The 26,711-nt window shown below is 45.2% G+C and overlaps 1 protein-coding gene across 2 annotated transcripts; it reads left to right on the top strand.

Annotated features, from left to right (window-relative positions):
* The first annotated feature begins 1,542 nt into the window (after positions 1 to 1,542).
* On the top strand, positions 1,543 to 26,073 carry OLFML1 (olfactomedin like 1). 2 transcript variants are annotated; one of them, XM_059389109.1, is made up of 4 exons: positions 1,543 to 1,853; positions 1,977 to 2,143; positions 4,244 to 4,532; positions 24,265 to 26,073. In XM_059389109.1, the coding sequence occupies exons 1-4, from the start codon at positions 1,763 to 1,765 to the stop codon at positions 25,053 to 25,055; spliced, it is 1,338 nt and encodes a 445-aa protein (XP_059245092.1). In that variant the 5' UTR covers positions 1,543 to 1,762; the 3' UTR covers positions 25,056 to 26,073. The 2 variants fall into 2 exon arrangements, with proteins under 2 accessions (XP_059245092.1, XP_059245101.1); XM_059389118.1 differs by having other exon boundaries at positions 1,543 to 2,143.
* The last annotated feature ends 638 nt before the right edge of the window (positions 26,074 to 26,711 follow it).

Raw genomic sequence — 26,711 nt, 5'->3', positions numbered from 1 at the left:
GCTGCCTCTGGGACCCTAAGAGTTAGGCTCTCCAACTAAGACCAGGGACGGACAATTAGTGTGGAGAGGTCAGTGCCCATGAAGCTGGCGACTGAAGAGAGATTGGTGTGGGCCTGAACCAGGGGCGGGCAAGTAAGTGCCTACCAGATGGGAGTAGAGGGCTCAGACCAAGCTCACAGCAGAGACGGGAGGGCAACAGCCATGCTGGGCACAGCCCGAGGACTTCAAGCTACAGCCATGACCTCCCACTGCCTCCTCACCTACTCGCTGTAATTCCTTAGGCTTTCTTAGTCTTGAATGTGCACTTCTTGTGAAAATAATGTAAGCATGCTCCACAAAACTGAGAAAATGGTTTTCCACAATGCTGCCCCCCCCATCAAAAAAGTTGGTTGTGATACAGAGTTTTCCCTCTGTTGGACCTTATCCATCTGAGTTCACCATCTCAACGCTAGGGCTTGAAGCATTCATGAATAAAATCAACCAGGGCTCCTTTAGCTGAAGATTTGGTTCCAAGATGCCAGGCACAAGAAGTTTCTGAAAGAGCATTCTCACTTGGGGAAGGAGGCTGAGTCGGGCAGTATTGTTTCTGAGGATTTAAGAGGATGGCTCAGCCGAAATTCACCTCCTTTGGGGAATGGTTCAAAGACGGTTATGGGAAATGGAAGGAATTAACCTTTGGGATAAGGAGCCATTGTTTGCCACCTTACTAAGGGATGGGGGAGGAACAGTTAGGGGCCAAGGTCATGTGAAAGACAGGTAGAGAGGAACATTTATCTAATGGAGACAGGGACTTACAAATGCTCCCAGAAAATTCCATCTTTTAGTGTCTCTTGCGGGAACCAAACGCAAACCTGGATCTTCTGACTCCTTGCCAGAGTTCTTCCCATGTCTCATAGATGCCCCAACCTTACCCACTTCGGTAGATGAGTGAGAAAGAAACATGGGTATTCTGGACCCACCCAGAGAAGGAGAGATTGAGATCATTAAAGGCCTGGACAGGCCTTTTTTTTTTTTTTTTAAGGCCTTTTTTTTAAAAAAAAAAAAGGAAGATTTTACCACTTTCCCCTGGGGATGTGACACATCTCCAGCTGGCCCAGGGCCTGCAGGAACCTTGTAGAAACCATGTTCTATGAATTGCTGGCCTGTGGCTGCAGGAAGAGGATTCTGCTTCTAGAGACTGAGAAAGCTCAAGGATGTCCTTACAAAAGGAGTTCCATGTGCTGAAGGCTTGGCTCTGGAGGCATAGCTGTGTAGATAGCTACTGTTGGGCCCCTTAATGCAATTCCTCTGAGCTCCATGTTCCAATTTTTCAGCTATCAGCCCCAGGGCAGTCAGGCCTGTGGCTCCTTGTACCTCTCTCCCCAAGGAGCAATCAGCCCTGTGCACTGGCTGTTCAGAGACAGGAGTGTAGCCAAACTTTCATTTTTTCCCCCTTGCTGTGCCTTTAAGAGCTGCAGGAATGCAAAGAGTCCAGAGGAGGGGTGGGGTCTCCCAACAGGACTTCTGGGAAAAGGATCCTGGGAATTTTTGCCAGAAACTAAACTGAGATTCCAACTCGGAGAAGTTGGGGGTGGTTCGTGTTGGGTCAAGGCTGTGATTGGACTGCAGAGTCCACTAGGGAGGAGGAAAGCCGAAGTAAAACGCAAAGAACGTTTTACTCCCCACCCTCACCTCCACCCCAATGCATGCTCACCCAGGCCTACAAGAGGGTGCAGCTACTAGCCTGGAGAGGACCAGTGTGTGTGACGGGTGACGGTAACAGATGGACCCAAGGAGCTCTCTACCCCAAGTAGACCTGCAAGGCCTGCAGGGATGGGCTTGCCAACAGCTGGACTTGATCACCGACTTCCAAAGTGAGATCACCCATCTGGGGAATAACAAGCAGGCTTGGCTTTCAGGCTGTTTTTAGAGGATTTTCAAAGCAGTGGCTAGAAAGCAGGAGACCACCTGGATCCTTGGCTTTTTTTTTTTTTTAGCACAACAGAGGAGATCCCACCCCTGGGCAATTTGCGGGACAATGATGGCCCTTCCTCGAGCCTCTGCTGTCCTAGTTCTGTTCCTGGCAGCTCTTCTGCCCCCAACCCAGCGTGCCCAGGACCCGGGCATGGTGCACTACATCTACCAGCGCTTTCAAGTCTTGGAGGTAGGTGGCATCTGTGCACCTGATCTGGGGTGCATGCCTGCCTGATAAGTCTCCTTATCTTAGCCCAGCTTCCCTAGCTACCGGGATGCACTTTCCCCACATGGTCAATGCCAAATACATGGCCAGTCTCGCCTGTGAGAGTTTTCATAGTCAAGTGGTTCAGAGCACCAACTCCAGAGTCTAGGCTTTACCACTCCCCAGCCCTGAGCAGGACTTCACTCCATTTATGGATTAATAAATTAATCCATACTTAGGACGTTCCCTGGCATGGTGGTAAATGCCCAAAATGTTATTATTCAATAGTTCAACTTTTAAAATACAAAAATTAGAAATTTGGGGTCACTTTTTATTCATGTTCTACCATATCAGGGTGGTAAGCAAGTTTTCACTTTTCCTTTTTGTCTTTTTATGATAAAACATGAGGCCACCATAAAAAGTCATGATGTTGTCCCAAGAAGCTACATCTTCGCTTCTTTGCAGCACCGCACTTGGGTTCAGAAATGAGTAGATTTCAGCTATGTCAGATAGAGAGAAATTGCTGGGATCCTTCCTCCAAGTGCTGCAGCTGGCACTTCATTAAAATTTGTAAAACACCAACATTTTTGCTACACAGACAGGCTCCCAGGGACAAATGTAACCCTCTGCCCAAGTTCTTGACATACTACTCCTGGTGATTGTCTCATATTTTAATTGCCTTGCGTTTATACAAGTTAAATTTTGATAAATTATTTATCTTCTTCCAAAGATACTTTTTTTCCCCCCAAAGACACTCTTATCTGCAATGTTTCTTCTCTATATTTTCTTGAAAAATTCTGAAGTCCAAAATAGTTGATCATCTGGTTAAGTAAAATAACAGAGCAGACTGAACGCATTTCCTAACGTTGCTCAGGCAACCAGCTGAGACCTGGGGGCCGGGGAGGTGATGTTCCCAGGATGGTGGCTGCCTCACCTGTTGCCTCCTCAGACAGCTCCTCCCCAATGTGCCTCCTAGAAAGTGCCAGAATTATGTTCAACCGAGGTCCCTCTGCAGTTAACACCGACTTATCCTGAGATAAGCGCCGGCCAGATGCCTGCAGGTTTTCCTCGATACCTGAAATCTGGTGTTCAGACAAAGGTATAAAGTACAGACAAATACTTTGATGGTTATGAATGTGAATTTGAAAAAGATAAGGAAAAAAAAATGAAAAAGATAGGGATATGGTTTGTATAGATTTCCCCATCCTGGTCAGGACCTGGTGGGGAAGTCAGGTCCCAGAGGGCAGTCACTGATGACCAGTGTGGACACTTCCAAGCTGACACAGTCCTCTCGCCCTGAGGGACTTGTGTCTGAGGGGTACTAAAGAAATAAGAGGATTGATTTAGGGAGTTTCTCTGCCTCTCTCTCTTTCTACCTTTCCCTCTCTCTTTTCCTTCACAGTGAACAGTATTCCATACTACTATTTGGAGTTGCAATTTTTACAACTTTTGTGAAGAGCATTTTGGTAGACTGCCAAATGAGCTTTAAGAATATGTTCTCTTTGACCCAGCCACCCCATTTCTGGTCTCCATTCACTTTATTCTTTCTCTCAGTAAATATTTATGAATATGTGTGCTAGGCCCTGTGCCAGGTGCTGGGGATGGAGCTTACTTCTGGAGATCCACCCTAAGATAATAATCAGATAAGTACACAAAGATGTAAATACAAAGATTCTTTTTAGCATTGTTGAAAAGTCCATAAATGTCCATCAAAAAGAGTCTAGTAGAATAAATAGGACATCAATGCAATGGAATTCTGTATCATTAAAATTATTGTATAGCTATCTATTAATTAGTATTGAAATATGTTCACAGTGTATTAGCAAGTGAAAATATGTTACAAGCATTATAGTAAAATTGCATTTTAAAATATATACTTATATATGTATGATGAAATGCATGGGAAAACTTTTAAAAACTGACACACTAACCGATCAGTGGTATTTTGAACTGAGGGATTACAGGTGATTTTTATCTTCCCCCTTACAATGATTTGTAAATTAAAAATCTTTCTCAATGAATGATAGCTATTTATATTAGTTGGCCAATTTAAATAATGAACAATAATTTATTTTCTGACTGAAGCAAGGACTGGAAAAATGTACCCAAGCAACGAGGGCATACATTCAAGACTTCCAAGAGTTCTCCAAAAACATCTCCGCTATGCTGGGAAGATGCCAGACCTACACAAGTGAGTATAAGAGCGCAGTGACTAACCTGGCCCTGAGAGTCGAACGTGCGCAACGGGAGATCGACTACCTGGAGTATTTGCGAGAAGCTGACGTGTGCGTGGAATCAGAGGACAAAACCCTGGCGGAAAAGCTCATCCAAGAGGCGGAAGAAGAGAAGAAGATCCGGACTCTGCTGAATGCGAGTAAGAGAACTCTGTCTTTGATAGCTCTTCTAAGGACTCACACTCAGAGACACAGATGCAGCACAGATAGGGGTCTGGCAAGTAGGAGAGTAAGAACCCGATGTGTGGTTTTGGGTGCAGGTGCTAGGAGGGAAACCTTAGCAGGGAGCAGGTGTCTGAAGGAAAAGTCACTCTCAGAGAGCAGCTTTTCATTTCACAGAGTTTCTGAAGGCCCCATGGAAGGTCAGAGCTTCGGTGTCAGAGGTCAGCCCAGGAAGGACATTTCCAGATAGACCTTGGTTTGGAAGAGGCATGTGGTCCCAGATCCTTCCAGAGAGGGTAGAAGTTTGGTGGATTCTCCCAGTACCCTGGGAGTAGGGAGTGGCTGCAAATGTGCCAAGAAATAGTCTGAAATTTAAATGGCATCAGCCAACCCTCAGAGCTGGGGACTGCAGTGAATTATTACTGTGTGTGTTGTCAGGATGGTGATATTTAGAAGATTTGTCCTAACTGGTGATCCCATTCAAATCACTTCCAGGCCATTAAGAATAATGGTTAGGAGCTTGACTTCTAATAACAAGTATCATGTAAGAAAAACATAAATGAGAAAGGATATTTCCTGTCCATTTAAATAAAACAATGAGGGAGACAATTCACCCAGCTCAGAGTCTGTATTCTGAAATGGTTTCATTGCAAATAGGAAAATTTTATTTATATGTTAATTATGTCTGCCCCAAATGCAAGAAACTCCATCGGGAAATAAGATAAAAGCTGAGTGCGCTTATTGTGCTAAAGGTTTTGTAGATCTTCTCACTGTAATCCTGATAAGAACTTCATGGGTCATTATAAGAAGGAGGGTGTCCCTAAATGAGATGACACTTGATCTGCATTTTGAACAAAGTGTTAAGAGAAGAATGAGCAGAGGGCACATGAGGTACGGGCACAACCTACTGAAAGTGTATGAGTACGTAACCCTTAGCATGAAGATCTGTGGATATTTTGAGTGGAAGCCCTGTGGGGCAGGTACATTTGGAAAATAAGAAACAAGACTCAGGAGTTCAGCAGGACCCAAATAATGAAAGGCCTTGCATGCAAGGCAAAGGGGGTTGAATTTGACTGGAAAAACAATCAAGAACCACTAAACAATTTTTAGCAGGGGCATGATGTGAAGGAAGTAGGCGAGACTTGAGAAAGACCAGTTGGGGGGCCTACTATAATTTGGGGGACAAGTGATGGTGTCTGCATTAAGTGTCATTGAGATGGAGAAGGGCAGATGGATTTGCGAGCGACTGAGAGTTGGAAATGCCATGGCTTAATGACTGATAATTAAAAGTGAAAAGTGAGTGAGAAGGAGAAGTCCAGGATGCTTTCCAGATTTTTGGCTCAGGTCACTAGGTGGTTGTTCTCAAATATGTTGAGATAAGAAACCCAAGAGGAGTTTTGGAGCACTTATTACTCTACTATTTTTTTTCCCAGAATACTTATTAGTTTGAAATCTTCTAGTTTATTTATTTGTTCAGTGCTTATTTTCTGCCTCTCCATCTATAAGGTCAGCTCTATGAGAGCCTGGATCCTGCATTTTATGTTCAATGCTGTGTCCCAGTACCTAGAGTAATGTCGATGGTCAATGCATACTGGTCATTGAATAACTAGGTGAAGAAATGGATGAATACATGGAGGGAGAGACTATCAACACAGACAGAGGTGTTACTAGGTTTTCATAGAAAAGAGAACATCTTAATGCTGAGGCAGAAGGGGCCTATCTGAAATATGAAACAGTTGACCAAGTTGGTTGAATGAGTAAATGATTCTTTTTGGCTCTGACATTGTCTTGACCCTCTGAGAGGGAGCAGATAGGGGGTAAGCTGGGGTGAAGAAAGGAGGGAAAGGTGAGGGTGATCCAGCAGAGGACGAACGGAGGCTGCCTAAAAAACTAATGGGAGGAATTGAGTACCAATGTGGCCTGAGCTAGAATGTGCCTGAACTTTTATGCCAGGGGGCAGGCAGGACCCGAGTTCTGAATGGTGGTGCTAGGTTAGCTCCCTGAGCTGCTCCTGGTCTCTGGACTCGCTAAGCCCCTCAGGCTTGGGGTTGCCCCTTTCCATTCAGCTAGGGCTCAGCAGATGTCCCGATTCAGAACTTGCTGCTCTTTCAACCCCTGACCCTCCAACACTAGAGGCCTGAAATATTCCTTCTCCCAGCTCCATGGTGAGTGAAAACTTTGAACTTTTCTGTGATTGCTCCTTCTATGCCTGTTGCATCGGAGCCCTCATTTGTTGATTCATTGTTTAAGATTCAACAAATACTCTTGGCCCCCTCCTATTGGATGGGCCATGTGCTATATGGTAGGGATGGAAGGGTGAGCACATCGTGTCTGCACCCTGCCCTGGCTTTCTTACTGCTCCTCTTGCCTCTGATCTTACCTGTTGCCTGCTGTCACACAGCCCTCCCCACAATACAAAATTAATCATATTACTCCTCTGTGTTGAATTTTTTTTTTCTGTTCCCCATCAATTACCAACACCAAAAATTCCATTCAAATCTCTTGGCCTTTTATATAGGAAAGATCCTTTATAAAGTGACCCAAGTTGATTTTCAGTTTCTTCTTCTCCCATAATTTACCCACATGCAGTTGCAATTAAAAAAAAAAAAGAAAAGAAAAGAAAAAAATATATATATAGTTCTTCTCACTTTCTCACTCCCCCTTTTTGACTGAAGAATGCTGTGAATTCTCAGTGAATCCCTCCTGCCAGGCAGATTGGCTTCTAGTGCTCCCAGAGTATGTCCCTAAATCCCCCAAGGGAGCATTCATCCTCTCAACCACACATATCTGTATGTATTTACTCCTCGACCAGACCGTGAACATATGGACATCTTCATTTCTGCATTCACAGAGTCTGGGTCAGCACAGCCCTTGGAGGAGGCTATAAAAATTATCTATAGAGGAGATACTGGTGGCAGAGTCCCCTAAGAGCTTAGTTTAGGGGAAGACAAACCTGTAAACAATCACAACCTTCTGATCAGTATAGATCTATTATTTTCAGAGGCTCTCCGCTCAAGGATAGACTTTTCTGTACTTTGTATGCTATGCCCATCCCCCACTTTTTCTTGTTTGCCATTTGTTAGTAATTAGATCTACCTTAGTGTTCTAATTCCAAGTAACAAACTACCACAGATTTAGAACTTTAAACAGTGCATATTCGTTCTCTCAGAGTATCTGTGGGTTGGGAGTCCAGCCAGGCACCCCTCACCTGGACACTTTGTCCAAGGAGGACACAGTCAGGCATTAGCAGGGCTGCATTCTCACCTGGAGCTCAGGGTCCACTTCCAAGCTCACTGAGGCTGTTGGCAGAATTCACTTTCTCAGGTCATTGAGACCAAGACCCTCATCTTCTAGAGGCTGCCCATCTATGCTGGCAGCTCACAGTGTGACTGTTGCTTCATCAAGGCAAGAAGGAGAGTGTCTCTCTTTAGGAAGCACCCTTCCCTCTTAAGAATTTGCATCTCATGTAAGTCAGGTCCACCCCTAATAACTTCCTTTTGGGTTAGCTCAAAATCAGCCGGCTTGAGACCTTAATTTTATCTGCAGAATCCCTTCACTTCTGTCTTGCAATGTCACCAAATCCTGGATGCTAGCCTGTCACAGTCACAGGCATTGCCCGCTCTCAAGAGGAAGGGATTATGTAGGGCAGGTACAGCAGGGGAGGGAATTTGGGAACTCTGCCTACCTCCTGCTCTCATGCTCTCATCTGCTAGGTCCCGCTGCTACTAATTGCCTTTACTAGTCTTCATCCTACAAGGCTCCCATCTTCCTGTAGTCTATCCTTGGCCAGCAGGGACTGAGCCAGCTACAGAGCTCCTACTATAATCCTTAAAACTCAAGTCAGCTCCCTTGTCTGGGCAAACACCTTGGGATTACAGGCCAAGGTTGTCATGTCATAGGGTTTCCTTCTTACCTACATACTGTCTTACAAAGAGAGTTTCTTTGGAAATCCTGGAGGGAGAGAATGGTGCAACTTTCTTGGGAGATTTGACCTTGTCTTGGGAGATTTCCAGAAAATTCTGACATCACTAAATGTGTTGCTTTGGGGGCACCTAGGTGGCTCAGTTGGTTAAATGTCCAACTCCTGATCTCTGCACAGGTCTTGATCTCAGAGATTTGAGTTCAAGCCCCACTGTTGGGCCCCACATTGGGCTCCACACTCAGCATGGAGGCTACTTAAAAAAAAAAAAAGATGGTTTGCATTTACTTCTGGAATATTTCTCAGTCAACTAGGAAGGGTCAGATACTGGGGATGGTAAATAAAATAGACCTGCTCTGAGCTGTTTTCAAGTCTTTAGCCTTTATTTAGGGACAATCCCCAAATGACATTCACATGAGGGCTGCAATCCCAGGGTTGTTCTGAGGTTAGGTCAAATTCTTAAATCTTTTTAACTCTGACACACACTCTCTCCTTCTCTCTCCCTTACCCCTGCATCTCTTTCACACACACACACACACACACACACACACGCACACACGATTTAGAATGCAGTGAGTGAATAGTACTGCTACACAATCTGACTTATATTTAAAAGTCATTCCAAATCTTTGGCACTCTGTTATTAGTAAAAAGAAATTTTACGTTGCCTTTGGCAACTTATGGCAAGGCACGCTGCCTCAGACACCCAGATTGAGAATTTATCCAACTAACAGTTTTTCACAGATTCCACAAGGCTGTGTTCTTGGGTGGATAAGATTATTAACCTCTTTCTACTTGTAAATAGCTTACGAAGAAAAATTCTAAGGCAGTCAAAACAAGCCATTAGAGCAGATTTTATTTTATTTCCTGTTTCATTCCAGCTCCTTTTACTGCAAGGGTGCACATAAGTGACCTCAAGTAACCCTCTGTCTCGTGAATTAAATAACTCCTATTGTTTGTTAGATCATCTTTCAAAAAGAAAGTCTGTTTGTTGCTGCACATTTAAATGCCTGTGGGATCCATTCAGGTGTTATAAATGTGCCTGCCCCATATTCAAAGCCATTAAAAGCAAAACAGAATAAAAAATAATATACCCACTGGAAGCCAAATAAAACATCTCTATGAGTCAACTCCCAAGGTCCACTGTGTGCCTGTGCATGCGCACGCACGCACACACACACACACACATACACACTGTAGCCAGAAGTTGCTGCATTCTGGGGCCAGCAACGCCAGAGGCGTGTGTAAAGCTTAGCCTGTCCTAGCTCCCGCAGAGTCCAAGAGGTCACTGTGCCGGGTCCAGAAAGGCCTCCGTACACAGCACTTCTTCTGTTTACTTATGTGACAGGCCTACCATCTAGGATACCTCCAGTCCCATCATTATGGATACTACTAGAAGGTCCCCAAGTTATTTTAGCTGATGGCTTTCGGCTTCAAGTTGAGTGAACACCCATTCCTTCTCTCTCTCATTCATTCATTTGCCCCCCGATTCAACAATTGTCTCCTGAATTCCAGGTCTGTGTTGGTATTGTTCGAGGCATTCGAGATGGAACATGGAATAGGGTGACATCCTTGTCCTCAAAAAGCTACCGCCAAGTGGGGAGCCCATCTAGACGAAGCCAGGGTCACAGCCAGAGTGACCAGTGCTCTGGAAGGAGCAGGAGTGAGGAGTGGCATTAAGTAACCAAGGGAGGCCAGGGCTGCTGTGCAGTGGTAAGGAAGGGACTGTGGTCAAAGCAACCCTCAAGCTGAGTTTCATAATAGAAAAGAACGGATGAAATGGACAGAGGAGGAAAGGATGCTTCAAGCAAATGGAATGGCCTGTGGGAGCACAGGCCTAATGACGCCTCATGTTTAGTCACAGACAGCAGATGAAGGAACCGGACTGAGCTAAGCTCCTCTGTGCTGAGCCAGTGCCTGCAATTTTGCATTGCCCTTTGCAGCTTATGGCAAAGCATGCTGCCTCAGTCACCCAGATTGAGAATTTATGTAACTAACAGTTTTTCACAGATTCCACAAGGCTGTGTTCTTGGGTGGCACTGACTCAATCTATCCGACGCCTCTCGGCTAACTGAGGCCAGAGCTAGGATGCACACTGGGGCGGGCTGCCTCGGACATAGGCTAGCCTCTCCCATCATGCTGGGCACGATCGAGTGGCAAGCGCTGGTCCGTCCGGACTCAGCGGGAGGTTGGGGAGGGTCATGCTGGCCACAGTGCACAGAGCTGGCCAGCAGCGGTGGGGATGGGGGGGGATAGGTGTGCACCAGAGCTCGGGGTAGGGGTCAGGGGTGCCATCTTCAGGACGGTCACAGTGGGAGCCCTCTGTGCCGAGACTCGGGGCCTGCAGCCAGGAGGCCCAGCTGTCTGTGGTTTTGGGGTGGGACACTCTGAGGACCGCGTCCATCCCCTTGGTCTCTGGGTGATGAGATTCCCACTCACAGACTGCGTTAAATCATTCTGTAACATCCTGTCCAAGAAGGGTCCATGTTCTTCCCTCACCTCCTTGGTTTTTAATTCCCTGCCTTTCCTTCATTTACTTTTAAAGCTAAAACACTCCTCTGCATCCCCCAAGATTCTCTCAGTTAGTAGAGAAGTTCCACACACCCACCTTCCTGGGCTAGAAACCTCAGAAGCCTCTCTTTGGCCCTCATCTGACCAGTCCCCATATCCAGCAGCTCTTTCCTTGTACACAACCCTCAAATCTCCTCTTTCCATCTGCGCTGTTCTCTCATCCACTCCGGCCCCGATTCCTGCAGGAGCCGCTCACTGAGCTTCCTGCCACCAGGCTCTCCCCTCTCCAGGGCTCTGGCCTAGATCGCCCACCAGGGTTAGTTGACTAGAGTTACTACAGCATTGCCTTAGCAGCTTTGACAGAAACCTCAACTTGGAGGATAAAGCAAACCCCACAAAATGGCATAAAGAAAGCCCTAGCTTTCTTTAGACCCCCAACCTAGCTTTCTTCGCTTTTTTTTTTTTTAAGATTTTATTCATCCATTTGAGAGAGAGAGAGAGAGTGAGAGAAAACATAAGAGGGGAGAAGGTCGGAGGGAGAAGCCGTCTCCCTCTGGATCTGGGAGCCCGATGCAGGACTCGATCCTGGGACTCCAGGAACATGACCTGAGCCGAAGGCAGTTGATTAACCAACTGAGCCACCCAGGCCCCCCCCCTTTTTTTAAGATTTTATTTATTTATTTGACAGAGAAAGAGCATGAGCAGGGGGGAGGGGCAGGGGGAGAGGGAGAAGCAGACTCCCCGCTGAGCAGGGGGCCCAATTCAGGACTTGATCCCAGGCCCCTGAGATCATGACCTGAGCCGAAGGCTAACGCCTAAGCAATTGAGCCACCCAGGCGTTCCCCCGCCCCCCACCTAACCTAGCTTTCTTAAAATATTTTGTCATTCTCCACAAAAGTAACACCTGCTGATTAACTAAAAACTATGAATATCATCTGCACTATATTTACTTTATTTACCTCTATGTAATGAGAGATAACACACCAACAGCTGAACACAGGAACTTCGAGTGTTTCTCAGCCCCTTGTGTCACTGGGGCCTGTCCCTGTCCACCCGCTGCTCTACACCATGCCCGATATGCTATTCAGAAAACAAAATACAGTTCACGCACCCCTGCATTATTCATGCCATCTTCTCCAAGTCTCTCACAGTGCCTGCTATTCGCCGAAGATTGCATTAAGCCCTTTTGTCTGTTCCATTGTCCCCAGCCCACGACAGCCCTGCCAGGCAGATACCATTACAGCTTCTTGTCCGATGAAGAAACTATGGTGCCCAGTGTTTTACACGACCCCGTCTGCCTCCCACATGCCTGCTATGTTCAGAAGCGTGCTCCCTCAGCCCCAGACACACCAGATTCATCTTGGCCTCCATTCCTGCTCACTATGCCCTCACCCCCACTCGGTTTCCTGTTGCCACAATAATGCAACATAACAAACCCCTCAGTAACCTTGTGGGTTAAAACCATAATCATTGATTATTTCTCAGGAGGCTGCAAGGCAGCAAGGCAGTTCTGGGCTGGGCTGGGCTGCTCTCAGCTGGTTCCCCAGAGGCACATGGCTCAAGGGACTGGCTGAAGGTAGTCTCTGCTGGGATGGCTTGGATCTCTTCCACGTGGTCCCTGCTCTTTCAGGAGACAGACTTGGGCTTATTCCCATGAAGAAGGCAGACCTCTGAGAGAGAAGGCACAAGCACACTAAGGTCTGGTCACTTGTACTGAATTCTTACGGCCAAAGCAAGTTCTAAGACTGGCTCTAGGGCCCACCCTTCCAATAGGACCTTTGACAGCATCTCAGAAGACTTTTGGTCCTGATGCTCCTGGAAATAATCATTAAACAAAATCCATTTTTACAGAGACAAGTTTCTATATGGAAGCAGTAAATTGGGCATTAGTGTGACTGATGGTTTTGAGGCTGCCGCAAAGTTCAAGTTCAAGAAAGCAGGCCCTAGACTTTGAGACAGGCTGGTGAGAACAGGATAAAGTGAGATTTCCTGCGCAGGAAAAATGTGGGCACAATGTCAAAATGACTCTGTTTTCTAACCAGGCAAATGGGAGAATGGCAGGACCACACCTAGAAATTGAGAACGTTTCTATCCCTTTTAGTTTGGTAAGAATAGTATTACAGGAAGAAAACAAACAAAAAACACTATGCAAAAACAAAACAAAACAAAAACCCACACACAGAGAAAAACTTTTAAATGAAAAATAAGTTCAGCTTTTAAAAGAAAAATAAGTAAAAACAAAGAGTTCATAATTATAACCTTGGAATGCTTACATGTTGCAACATTCTGATAATTGATTCAAAATGGAGCGGTTTGGTCAGACATTCCTCAGAACCCTGCCCACTTCACTGCCTCCCTTCCCATGAGTATTGACCAGCCCGCATCCTCTGGGATAGTGTTCTTAAGCTTCTAGTTTTAGGAACGCTTTACATTTCTAGAAATTATTCAGGACCCCAAAGAATTTTCCTTGATGTAAGTTACATCTATTGATATTTACCATATTCATAATTACTATAGGAAAATTATAATACGTACCAGATGCTATTTTGGGACAAGACATACAGCAGTAAAACAACAACAACAACAAAACCAGACACCTTGTGGGGTGAACATTCTGTTGAGGGGAGTCGAACAATAAATAGGTAACAGATAAATTTAAAATATATCAGAGAGAGGATGATAAATCCTATGGAAGGAAATCAGCTAAGGTGTGGGGATTCTGGCAGCTGGCCAGCATCCAAAGGAAACATGGTAAGGAGGTTGGCTGTGTCAGGTTCCAGCTACAGGCACCCTGTGGTTGGAGTCGGCCTGACTCATACTCCCAACTCACACATCTCCCACATACTCTCCTGTGAAGTTCTTAACTTGATGCGGAGGAGCAGAGCCTTGCAAGCAACGAGCCATATTATCAAATCTGTTTTCTTTCTCACAAGCAGCTGCTCATCGCCAACAAAGGGAAACTGTCAGGGCACCATAGTGGGGACCATGGAAGACTTTGAGTTTAGCGCTGGGAACCTAGAAAGAGCTCTAAAGTAGATTTACTAAAGACTTCCATATGACTCACCAAAGCCAAGCTATAGAGCACTTACTGTATTCCAGGCCCTTTTAAGGCCTAGATTCACTGTCCTGCCAAGCCAAACCCTCCCACGGCTCACCGAAGGCCATTTCACACAAGCCAGGCTTCCTGCCTGCCTTCCTGGCACGCAGCTACACAGGCTCTCAGGAGTATGCAAGGGCACCTGCCAATATCTGCACCTACCTTTTGCTGTTTAAAATCTGATTTCTAAGCTGGCAGAGCGTGAGTTGGGATAGAAGTTGGAACACCAATACTGCATTCTCTGAATCAAATGGATTCTTGCGTTTGTGGACAGTAAGCAGTAAGAGATTAGATGGGAAGGATACGCTTGGTGGATCCCAGGCACTCTGGATAAAAACATAAATAAGACCCAGCCTCTGTCAGAAGTGTTTACAAGTGTTTACAAGTTCTGATTCAGCAGGATAACTGCTCTGGAAGAGACCTGCATGGACTGCTTTGCACACACAGGAAGGAGCAACTGATTGCTCTGCAGGACCAGAGAATTTTGTTTTGAAGGACAAGCAGACGTAGCCCAGGTTAGTGAAAGGGAGCGAAGGAAAAATATGGGCAAACTCTAACACTTGGAAAAGGTCATGGCAGGTTGGTGACCGATGACCAGCCAGGTGGGGTGGGGACGTGCCAGGAGGAGGTCAGATGAAGGACCTTGAGTGCCGTGCTGAGATACTTGAAACTTATTCTGTGGACAGAAAGTACGAAACAGCCCTAATTTCCACAACACATTAAGTCTGCCCTCACAATTTCATTGTATTAGTGTGAAGCTTTTATACTTAATTGCTACTCTGAGAGCAGCCATCTTGGTCATTCCGGAGCCTAACATTGTACCTGTCACTTGATAGGTTGACTAATGTTTATTAACATGAATACAATCCAGGTAGTTGAAAAAGTCAAGTTTATTGGCACAGAATTTCAAGAAGCAGTCAAAATACTCATGGTTTTACAGTTTTTCTTTGTTTAATTTTAATGAATTCATCCCTCTTTTTCCCAAGCAAACCTGGGCTCCCTCTCTGTCATTCCATCACCCTCCTCCTTGAGGGCTCCCACCATCTAACCAGTTACTAAGACCTGACCCCTCTTTTCCTGAGTATTTCTTCTTCTTCTTTTTTTTTTTTCTCCAAGATTTTATTTATTTATCCATCAGAGATCACAAGCAGGCAGAGAGAGGAAGGGAAGCAGACTCCCTGCTAAGCAGAGAGCCTGACTCGGGGCTTGATTCCAGAACCCTGGGATCATGACCTGAGCCAAAGGCAGAGGCTTTAGCCCACTGAGCCACCCAGGGGCCCCTGGCTATTTCTTGAATCCATACTCATTTTTCTTTTTTTTTTTTTTCCATACTCATTTTTCCATGTCCATCATTATTTGGATTGATCTGGATTGTACTTACAGACTCTCTACCTGATTCCCGGGGGCCCCTTCTCTCCCACCTCAACCCCAGTCCATTGTCCACCAACATCTGGACCAATGTTTCTAAAACATAACTAGAGGGCAGTTGAGTCACTCCCCTATAGAGGGGCAAGTCTCACCAGGTTTGGAGAGTTTTGCCCTTTAATAAGGGCAAAAGTATTTTAAAAATTCAAATAAGTGATATTTGTATATGAAGTCACTGGGAGGCCTTGGGCCAAATCCTATCCTGGTCTGCAGTTTTGCTTCAGGGAAAACAAGAGATTTGCATTCTTTGGTTTGCCAGTGGAACTTTGCTTGCCATTGTCTCTGTTAAATAATTTGCATCTTGATTGAACTCAAAGGTTTTATTTATTTTTTTTTAAGATTTTTATTTATTTATTTGATAGACAGAGAGAGATCACAAGTAGGCAGAGAGGCAGGCAGAGAGAGGGGGGAAGCAGGCTCCCCGCTGAGCAGAGAGCCCGATGTGGGGCTCCATCCCAGGACCCTGAGATCATGACCTGAGCTGAAGGCAGAGGCTTAAACCACTGAGCCACCCAGGTGCCCCTGAACTCAAAGGTTTTAAAATTTATTTTCTTTCTCAACCTTTTTCTCCTGCTAATTCTCTCTCTCTCTCAAGAGAAGCACAGCAGGGAGTTCTATTGTAACTCAAACACAAGAAGTATATTTTCTTCTAAGTCCAAAAGAGGAATTTATAAAATTATAGACTCTCAGCCCTGAAGAAACACTAGAGAACATCCAGCCTAAACCCCTCATTTGAGGGCTAAGGGCAGATTGACCAACGGACTTGTTGGGAGACAGAGAGAACCAGAGACAGGGTTCAGACCATTCAGGTCTCTGACTCCCAGTCCCAGGTTTCCTCGGCAGGATAGCACAAGGAGAAATTCTGTGTGTCCGTATTCTCAGAACTGTCTCTTCCTAATCAAAACCATCTATCAACACTCTTTTTTTGTTTTTCTATTTCTCTAAGGATTTTGCATGTAATAAGAGAGGAGTAGATGGAGAAAGGAGAATGGGTGTTTTAGTTTCTGCTGTATATTAAATGAACATTTTCTCACTTGTGAGACATTGTATGTGCCTTGTTCTTAGATACAGTCCCCCTCGGTAGCTGGGCTGTAAGCTCACTGACCCTCCTCACAGAGGGATGGGCCTGTCTCTGGGGCTGGCTGGAGCTTTCCTGGCCAGCCCTGCCTCCGGGTTCCCACTGAGTTCAGAGGACCCATAACTGGGTAACCTTCCAAGGAACTTGTCCAAGCCTTTTCTTTTCATTTGGAAAATGGAGATTAAAATATTCACCACTTAGGCATATTATAAGCATTTACTTCAAGTTCCTGTAAATAAAGTACTTCTCACTGTGCCATGCATATTGTATGTATTTGTAGATATTTATTAACTTCTCAAGCCTTTGCATTTGTTCTTCAATCAGAAACAGCTTCTGAGCTTCTCTCCTGGCCCATGGGCCCCTCCTCTTCCCCATTAGAGACACCACTGAGCAGTTGCAGGCCTAACCCCTCCTTCCTGCAGCCTCTGCCCACTCCTGCCATGTGACAAGAACCTTGTGTCAGATTTTTTAATGAAATAATGGATTTGAAAGTCTCTTAAAAGCTTTAACGTACTTTACAAATTATTATTTACTTAAGACAGGCCTGTTGTCAGAACTCCAGATGCACAGCCTAAGGAGGCTCTAGGAAAACATCTGTTTGAATTAAGCTATTTTCTTCATTAATTCAATAGATATTTATTGAACTCACAAAGCACTAAGTTAGGCAATCAGGTACAATAGTCAACATGAAGACAAAAGTCCCGCTTTTATGGAGGTTACAGTCCAGTCCAGTGGGAGAGAAGGACAATAAGCTAGTAAATAAAACAGATGACAGAATTGCAGAATATGGACAGCAATCTCCAGGAAATGAGAAAGATGTTGTAGTAGACCATTTTAAATTTCCATGCGGTCGTCACAGGAAGCCCCTCGGGGAGATGACACTGAAACTGAGATTTGAAGGAGGAGAGGAGCAGACTGTGGGAAGATCAGGGAAGAGAGCCCCCAAGGCAGAAAGAATTGCAAATGCATGAGCCCTGAGGCAGAATCGAGCTTGGCCTGCTCCAAGAATAGCAAGAAAGCCAGGGTGATCAGAGCTCAGTGAGCAAGCGGGAGGAAGTGGAGGATGAAGTCCCATAGACAGGCAGCTGCCCTGTCCTGAAGGTAGTTCAGAGCAGGATAGGAGGTTAGGATTTTATTCCAAGAGTGACAGGAGAATGGGTTTAGCAGGTCAGCCACATAACATATGTTTTTAAAATGATTAATTCTCCTGCTTTGTGGAGAGCATCTTGTCGGTAAGCAAGAGTAAAACCGGAGAGACAAAGTGGTCTAGGCAAGAGGGGAAGATTCAGGGAGCACAGGGATGAGTGGTGGGAAGAGGAGGAGAGAGACATGTGAGCATTTTAATTTAAGTTTAACATGATTTAAAGGTTCGTTTTAATATCAGAACTTGCTGGTGGTGGGGAGATGGAGAGAAAGGAATTAAAATGACTTCTAGCCGGATGTGTGGGTGGCTTAGTCTGTTAAGCATCTGCCTTGGGCTCAGGTCATGATCCCAGAGTCCTGGAATCAAGTCCCACATCAGGCTCTCTGCTCAGTGGGAAGCCTGCTTCTCCCTTTACCCCTCCCCCTGCTTGTGCATGCGTGATCGATCTCTCTCTCTCTCTCTCTCTCTCTCTGACAGATAAATAAATAAATCTTAAAAAAAAAAAAAAAAAAAAAGACTTCCGGGAGTGCCTGGTGGCTTAGTCAGTTAAGCATCTGCCTTCAGCTCAGGTCATGATCTCAGGGACTTGGGACTGAGTCCCATGTCAGGCTCTCTGCTCAGCAGGGAGCCTGCTTCTCCATCTCCTTCTCCCTCTGTACTCTCCTCTCTCAAATAAATAAATAAAATAAAATCTTGAAAAAAAAAAAAGAATGACTCTTAGGTAAGAAATGTGGTTGATGGTTTTTACTTAAAATGAGAAGAGTAGGGAGAAAGAATTTGGGGGATAAGAGCAAGATTTCTGATTGGACAGGTCAAGTTTGAAGATATCTAGGTAGGGACACTGAGCAGGCCATTAGATAAGTGAATTTGGGACTAAGTAGACATCCAGGTAGGATGTCATTCCAGAGGCAAATTCCAAATTCATCATTAGTTAGAATTTATCTGTATGCAGAACCATCAGATAGACTGAGGTGGCTCAGAGAAGAGATGTGAGGACAAAGCACTTCCTCCTTGAGTGGGAGAGGAAAAAGAACCCAAAATGGATGCCAAGAAAAAAATCCAGAAAGGTGGGAGGAGAAACAAGAGGAAGGATGTTCCAGAATCTGGAGAAAAGGGTTTCAAGGGGAGGTAGTGATCGAGTAATCAAATTTTGCTGTGAAGCTGATTAGGATATCAGACTGAAAACTGACCCTTGGATTTGGCCAAATGGAGGTTGTTGGTGACCTTGACAAGAACTGATTATGTGGAGTAGGTAGGGGAGTTTAGAACAGCAGAGGCCAGAAGCCCAATTAGAGCAGCTTAGGGCATAACTGGAGATGATGGAACTCCTCAACAGAGGAGTGTCATTATGAAGTGGAAGAGAAAAACAGAGCCACACTAGAAAGTTCTGTTTGTTTACTGAGGGGAAAGGTCTAGGAGGGCAGGAGAGACTATTGAAGTTAAGTCCTTGAAGGTTATTGGAGATGAGATCCACTGTAAAAATAAAGGGAGCAGGAGGGAAGGCAGAGAATATGGGTTCAGATGCAATTGGTTGTTAGATTCGGTGTTCAGAAAACTCATTCATTCATTTATTTAGTAAATATTGACCTACTATGTGCCAGGTGCTGTCTTAGGGGCAAGACATACAGCAGTGAATGAAACAAATGAGAAAAACTCATGCTCTCATGACATTTACATTCCATTGAGAGGAATCAAGTGGTAAATATGTTAACAGATGCATTTATAATATATCAGAGAGAAGTTAATAAGCACTATGGGGAAAAATGAACTAGCTGGAGAAGAGGGCTGCCATTTTTTATGGGGTGTTCAAGAAAGGCCTTAATGATAAGGGACTATCTGAGAGCAGGCCTAATGGAAGTGAGGGAGGAAGCCAGTACATATCTTGGAAAGACGGTTCCCAAGCAGAGGGATCCAAAAAAGTGACAAATTCTTGAGGCAGGAGTGTGTTCGGCACCACGTGAGGGACAGCAGGCCAGAGTGACTGAAGTGCAGCGGGTGGGAAGTACTGTAGGAGAGGAGACCTGAGAGGCAGTGCCGGGGCAGCTCACATGGTCTGGAAGGTGAGGACTTGAACTGTACTCTGAGTGAGAAGGGAAGTCACTGGTGAGTTTTGAACAGACATGCGACATAATGTAACTGACATTGCTAAAAGCTTACACTGGCTGCTGTGGGGAAGGCAAGGGAGCTGAGGATGAAGTGTAGCCGCCCTGAGGGAGGCAATTGCAGTAATGGAGGCAGGAAATGAGGCACTTCTTGGCTTGCTTCTATTCTCTCTGCGAAATAAGGGGTAAGATCTTCATACAGGAGAGAGGATGGTATGATGGAGGTTTGAGGAGAGAAGAGAAGGACTGATAATTGTGGATGATGACTTGATTAAAGGACTGTGATAGAATTGCTATCCAAACAGCTGGCAGTAACAAGTGTTTGCTGCTATGCTTGTTTACCTCAGAACCTCTAGGGCGTCTCTGGCTCTGCCCCTCTCCTCTTCATGTCCGGTTTCTCTCCCTTTATCCTGCTTCATGTCCTCTGACTCTAGAGAGTCCCCAGTTATCCTGGAGAACCCAAGCATTTAAGAAGAAGAAAATAACAACCCATGGGCCCATCCAGCTTCTGATACCAAAGCCTTTGCAGAGACCTGAGGGAAACTCGCAGAGCTCAGTGCTCCTGAAGTGTTACAGACCTGGCATCCCACCCCCACACACTCCAACAGTCAACAAGAGAGGTCCATACTGTTCCCATACAGACCTCCGCAGGCTTTGAGGGATACCCATGGGGTTCCTCATGCTTCTAGTAAGCCATCCCTCCCCACCTCCATTGACACTGTTCACCTTACAGCAGACTGTCTAATGGGGCCGCCCACGCAACAAGTTCAACATCAGAACTGGTGACCCATCTTTCCTGAAATGTCCAGTAGAACCATTTTCATCCCGGCCCATATCCCTCCTTAACTTGGACACCATGAGAATCCCAAGACACCAGGGTCATCTGGAAGATAGCGTATTTTAGGGCTAGGTGGAAATGGCTTCTACCACTTCTGTCCGTGTCCCACTGGACAGAATACAGGTCAGCGGGTGCAGCCTAACTACAAAGAAAGCTGTGAATATATAAGTGGGGAAGAGGAAGATGGAATGGCATTTGGTGAACACAGACACTGTCTCTGCCATAAACAGAGAAGAAATGAGTAGAAGGCATGCATGGAGATAGTAGTGACCCAAGGATCAAGGGAAACAAAATCTTCAAGAAAGAGGAATTGATCAATACTGTCATGCTGTGGGAAAATGAAGTAAGATATGAACATAAAGTTCTGAGTTTTCAGTTAGGAAGTCCTTAGTGATGCAATGAGGGGTAGTTTTTGTGAAGTTCCTATGAAGTGAAAAATGGGAAGTGAAGTAGACCCAGAGAGCGTAGACCACTCTGGAGGAGAAACTACATAAAATGATAGAAGGAGTGAAGTAACTAGAGAGTGGTGCCTAATTGAGGGAGAGGGTTTTTTTTTTTAAATATAGGCAAGGTGTTTATAAGCTAAGGAACTAGCAGTGGAGGAGGTATTAAAGATGACAGAAAGGTGGCAGTTCATCTAGGGAGTCAAGAGGAAGCCAGAAAAGGGTGAGATCAGAGCATAAGTGAATGTCTTAGCGCTGGACAGGAGGAATGATATGACCTCTTCTAGATGTGTGGGAGGGTAGCCAGGGTAGGACCAACTTAAGAAAAGTTTATAGTGAGGGGCAGGAAGTTCAGGGACATCATGTCTAATGGTATTTATATTTTCAAAGGAGTTAATCTGCCGTTAGGGAAGAGACTGATGGGGTAGTATGTGTGTATATGGTTGGGGGGCGGGGACAAATTGAAGATACCTGCTGTGGTAGATAGGGGTTAACTGTGGAGAGAGTGGTATGGTGCTTAGGGCTCAGCTGAGGTTGGAGAACACTTACGTGTAGTGGCATGTTTGTGAGGTTTTCTCCACACCACTGTCTGGGACAGACCCAGATGTTTGAATTCATCCAGGAACAGGGGTTTTTGTAGAGCAGTTATGGTGGAATAACGAGGGGCTGGAGGGTGAGGGTCCTGGTGAGAGAGGTATTATGGGTGATAGGAAAGGAAGCTGAGAGCCTGGGAGAAAGTAGAGGTCAAGGGGCAGGAGGGCATGAGGAAATGGAAGAGCAGAGTCCGTGAGAACAAAGAAGTGAGAAATGGAAGGGTAAGGAATTATTGCAGAGGTTGGCATATTAGAGTTTTACATTTCTAATAGGGAACAGTTCCGGGGAGATGGGGCGGGGGGATCCAGAGTATGGAGGTTGGGGAGTGGTTGCTAGAGGAGCTTGAAAGCAACGTGCTGTGGAGTTGAAGAAGTTGAGGTGCTCAGACCCTTGAAGTGTGTGGGGTAGTGTCCCAGAGAGCTCTCAGTGATTCAGACTAGAAGGAGTTGATAGCATGAGATACAAAGGAGGGCTTTTGCATGAAGATAGAGAAGCTGGAGAACTGTAAAGCCCCCCCCCTTTATCCCCCACTTCATCTTCCTCCCCCATTTGAGACCCTTAAGATCCTGTTTGGATCATAGAAATACTGTCCTAATTGGTTTCCCTGATTTTCGTTTCTCTCCCATGTATCCAGCATACACACAACTGCCAGCTTAATAAATCTTGACCATGATTCACTCTTGCTCAAAAAACTCAGTAGCTCCCTCCCTGCCTATAGAATAAAATCCATATTCCTTAGCCCCACCCTCAATGCTCCAGCACAGAGCTGGTTTCAATCCACTGTTTTGTTTTATGCATCTAATTTGAGGTAAAAGCAAGTATTTAGTTTATATTGGTTTCAGTGCTGTACTACTTTACTAACACAAGTCATGAATGTGCTTTTATGAATTTGTGAAGAATGTTATACCCTGCCATGTCAGAATGGTCCCTATTAAGGGTCAATGCCAATGTAGATTATCCGCTTCCTCAAATGACAGCACCATTCCCTGTCCTTTTGTAAAAAAAATCCACTTTAAACTTTCTATTGTAGTGAGTCAGGTACCTATAAAGCAAGAACCATTGCTAATTTATCATTGTACCTTGGAACTTTTGCACCCCAGCTCATAATACCTAGCTCAATATCTCGCCTTCTGTAGGTATCCAGTGTCTGCTGACTACATGCATGCAATCATGAATAAATTAATGAATGGATAAGTGGAGTTCTCATAATGTTCTAATAGGATTAAGGGCCAAAATCCTTCACTAGAAGGTGATCTCCTCAACGTTAGGGTTGATATTATATATATATTTTTTATCTTCAATACTTACTTAGCATGGTTCTGGGAGCTTTGTAAGCTAAGTCCACAGTAGATAGCTGGTAAAATCTGGACAAATGGAATTGAATCAGGCAGCTTTACCCCTAAGTGATTCCCACTGTGTCAACTCCAAGGAGGTGAACAGGGTCTCTGACCCAGCAAAGAGCTGTTTATGTCCTGACTTGAATAAAACATTCACTCTTATCATTGGACAGCAGCTCCCTTAACAGAAACACATTTATTCATTTAATTTTTTGATTCTTTAAACCATACCATAAGTTGTGATTGATCTGTGTGTGATAACTTTATTCTAGACACTGAAGGAAAAAAATAATCTGTGAGAACAGACACATGAAAAGATGCTCAACATCACTTATCAGGGAATTGCAAATCAAAACCACAAAGAGATATCACCTCATATCTGTTAGAATGGCACATATCAAAAAGAAAGAAATAACAAGTGTTGGCAAGAATGTGGAATAAAAATGAAAGCCCATCTACTATGAGTGGGAATGTAAATTATTGTAGCCACTGTGGAAAACAATAAGGAGGTTCCTAAAAAAAAATCCAAAATAGAACTACCCAATGATTTAGTATTTCCACTACTGGGTATTTAATCCAAAGAAAACAACACTAAATTTTAAATAATACATGCATCTCTTTGTTAATTGCACCTTATTTACAACAGCCAAAACATAGGAGCAACTTATGTGTCCATCAATAAACGAGTGGATAAGAAGATGTGGTGTATATGGAATGTTACTCTGTCATAGAAAATGCAGTCTTGCTGTTTGTGACAATGTGGACAGACCTGGAGGGTGTTAGGCTAAGTGAAATATGTTAGAGGAAGATGCTATATGATTTAGCTTATATGTAGAACCTTAAGAAAAAAAAAAAAAAAAAGACAACAGAAACAGACCCTAAAATACAGAGAACAAACTAGTTGTTGTTTTGGGGGAACAAAATGGGTGAAGGCAAGTGGGAGGGACAGGCTTCCAGTGACAAAATGAATGAATAGGGAGAAAAGGCACGGTATAGGAAATATCGTCAATGGCATTGTTGTCATGTTGTATGGTGACACGCGGTCGCTACTCTTGTGAGCAAGCATAACATAGAAGTTGAATCACTGTGTTGTACACGTGTAACTATTGTAGCATTATATGTCAACTATTCTTTGATAAACAGGAAATACAAAAGTAATCTGTGAGAAAAGCAGACATCTCATGTCCATAAAGTACCTCTTTTTTTTCTACTGTTTGGCCAGGCTGTGACAACATGTTGATGGGCATAAAGTCTCTGAAAATAGTGAAGAAGACTATGGACACACACGGCTCTTGGATGAAAGATGGTGTCAGCAGTTCTCAAAAGGTTTATTTCCTAGTTGGATCCAGAAACAAAACTGTTTGGGAATTTGCAAACCTGCGGGCTTTCATGGAGGATAGCACCAAGCCAGCCCCACGGAAGCTAATCCTAACACATTCCTGGCAGGGAACGGGCCAAGTGATCCACAGAGGTTTTCTGTTTTTTCACAACCAAGGGACTCTCAATGAGATCATCAAATATAATCTGCAGAAGAGGGCTGTGGAAGATCGAATGCTGCTCCCAGGAGGGGCAGGCCGAGCCCTGGTCTACCAGCACTCCCCATCGACATACATTGACCTGGCTGTGGATGAGCATGGGCTCTGGGCCATCCACTCAGGGCCAGGTGTCTATGGCCATTTGGTTCTCACAAAAATTGAACCTGGCACACTGGGAGTGGAACACTCATGGGACACTCCATGTAGAAGCCAGGATGCTGAAGCCTCCTTCCTTTTGTGTGGGGTTCTCTATGTGGTCTATAGCTCTGGCGGCCACGGCCCTCACCGCATCACCTGTGTCTATGATCCGCTGGGCATTGTCAGTGAGGATGATCTGCCCAAACTGTTCTTCCCCAGGCGGCCAAGAAGTCATTCTATGATCCATTACAACCCCAGAGATAAGCAGCTCTATGCCTGGAATGATGGAAACCAGATCATTTACAAACTCCAGACAAAGAGAAAGCAGCTTCTGGAGTAATGCAGTACAGCAAGGAGGGAGAGCACTGAGGCTGTGGACACTGCTCTCTGGGACACGGAGGCCACAGCCCCTTTGCAATACGGTATCCCTCTGATCACATACAGGGATAGAGCCTAGAACTGGGCTTGTGTATATATCCTCCCCCCAGGATGTTATGGCCTGAGTTATCGTCCAAGAGTGTAGATGAGAGTCTGTCATTTGGAAATTTTCAACTTCCGTGACCCACCCAAACCTCCTGGCTCTCAAGGCCCTCCAAGTGCTGATCCAGCTTACGTCCAGACTTTCCCTTACCCCTACAACCCTAGCCCTTTCCCCTGCCAACAATTAGAAACATAGCCCACTTCCTAATACTCCTGGCTCTGTCCTGGCCTTTCCTGACACTCTTTCCCCTTTCTTAAATGCCTATTGGTATTCTTCCCATTTTTCACCACCCAGTTAAAGTACAATTTCCTATAATGTTTACTCTACTCTCTAGGTCCCCCAGCTCTGCCCCTTTACCAAGCTGAAGAGATACAAGAGGAAAGTAAAACCGCTCACATTTGAATACCACTTGCCAGTTCCAAAGTGTTTGCTCCCATGTGCATCATTTAATTTTCATGCCACCCTGTGAGACGTGCAGAAGAGGTCTTTATACTTGCCATTGTAGAGATGAGAGAAGTCTAGGTGAGCCATTCAGAGGAACACAGCCTCAGAATGAGAATAGGGCTTGAAAATACTGCAAATCCCATAGTCTTTCCATTGCCGAAGGGAGCATCACATGTGATGTTTGTTCACCCAGCCTTTTCTAAGCAATACACTCAGCATCTCATCCTAAAAAATCACGGTCTGCCCCCTGCGGCCAGTTTTCGTGTCTGCACAAGATGTTCTGGAAAACCCTTCCAAAGCTACTTCGTCCAGAAAACCAGCCTATAGCCTAAGGGTGAGGACCCCACCTGTAGCCTCATCTTGTCTTAACTTCCCCTCTGTCTCTTTACTTGCTGGAAACACAATAAAACTGACACTAAGCAAATAAGCCTCATCAGGGGAGACTTGCGTGTGTGCCCTCAGCAGACAAGCTGGCAGGAAGCGCTCAGCTCCCCAGCACACCGAGACCTGGGGAGGGAAAGCTTCTGGAATCTGGACAGAAGCCGGGTCGTGGGCCAGTGACTCCCTCACAGCAGGCATGCGAAGTGGCACGGGTGACAGAGGACAGCTGTGCTGCTGCAGAGGGGCTTCTTTAAATCTTTCCCACGCATTTGTCCACTTCAGCCCAGTGTGGGTCACCCGCGCGGGCTGTGGTGCCAGTCCGTGTCATGTGCTGAGGCCTCTGTCTTTCCAGGTTAGTCACATGAGAGGGCTTGTTTTGTGTGCTCACAGCTGTTTTGCCAACTCTGCCAAGCTCAGGGTGGGACCACGGGCAATGAAGAGACGTTTTTCTCCCAGAGCATTTGCGTAGAGATTTGGCAGAATGAAATCCCTCACCCCGTGCTTGCAGCACAATTACCCACAGTTCTAGAAGCCCCGCAGCCCCCATCTGTTGTGGAAGGATATAGGTATGGATACATAAACATGGCCATGCGGCGCACTCCAAGGGTTTACAGACATCGTCTACCCTGGGGGGTAAAATAACATGACCTATTTCACCGGAGTAAGGCATGTGGGCTGCCTCAGGGGGAG

This window comes from Mustela nigripes, chromosome 1 (genome assembly GCF_022355385.1).
Source record: "Mustela nigripes isolate SB6536 chromosome 1, MUSNIG.SB6536, whole genome shotgun sequence".
Classification (NCBI taxonomy): Eukaryota; Metazoa; Chordata; class Mammalia; order Carnivora; family Mustelidae; genus Mustela; species Mustela nigripes.
This window is presented reverse-complemented; position numbering and strand designations above follow the sequence as displayed.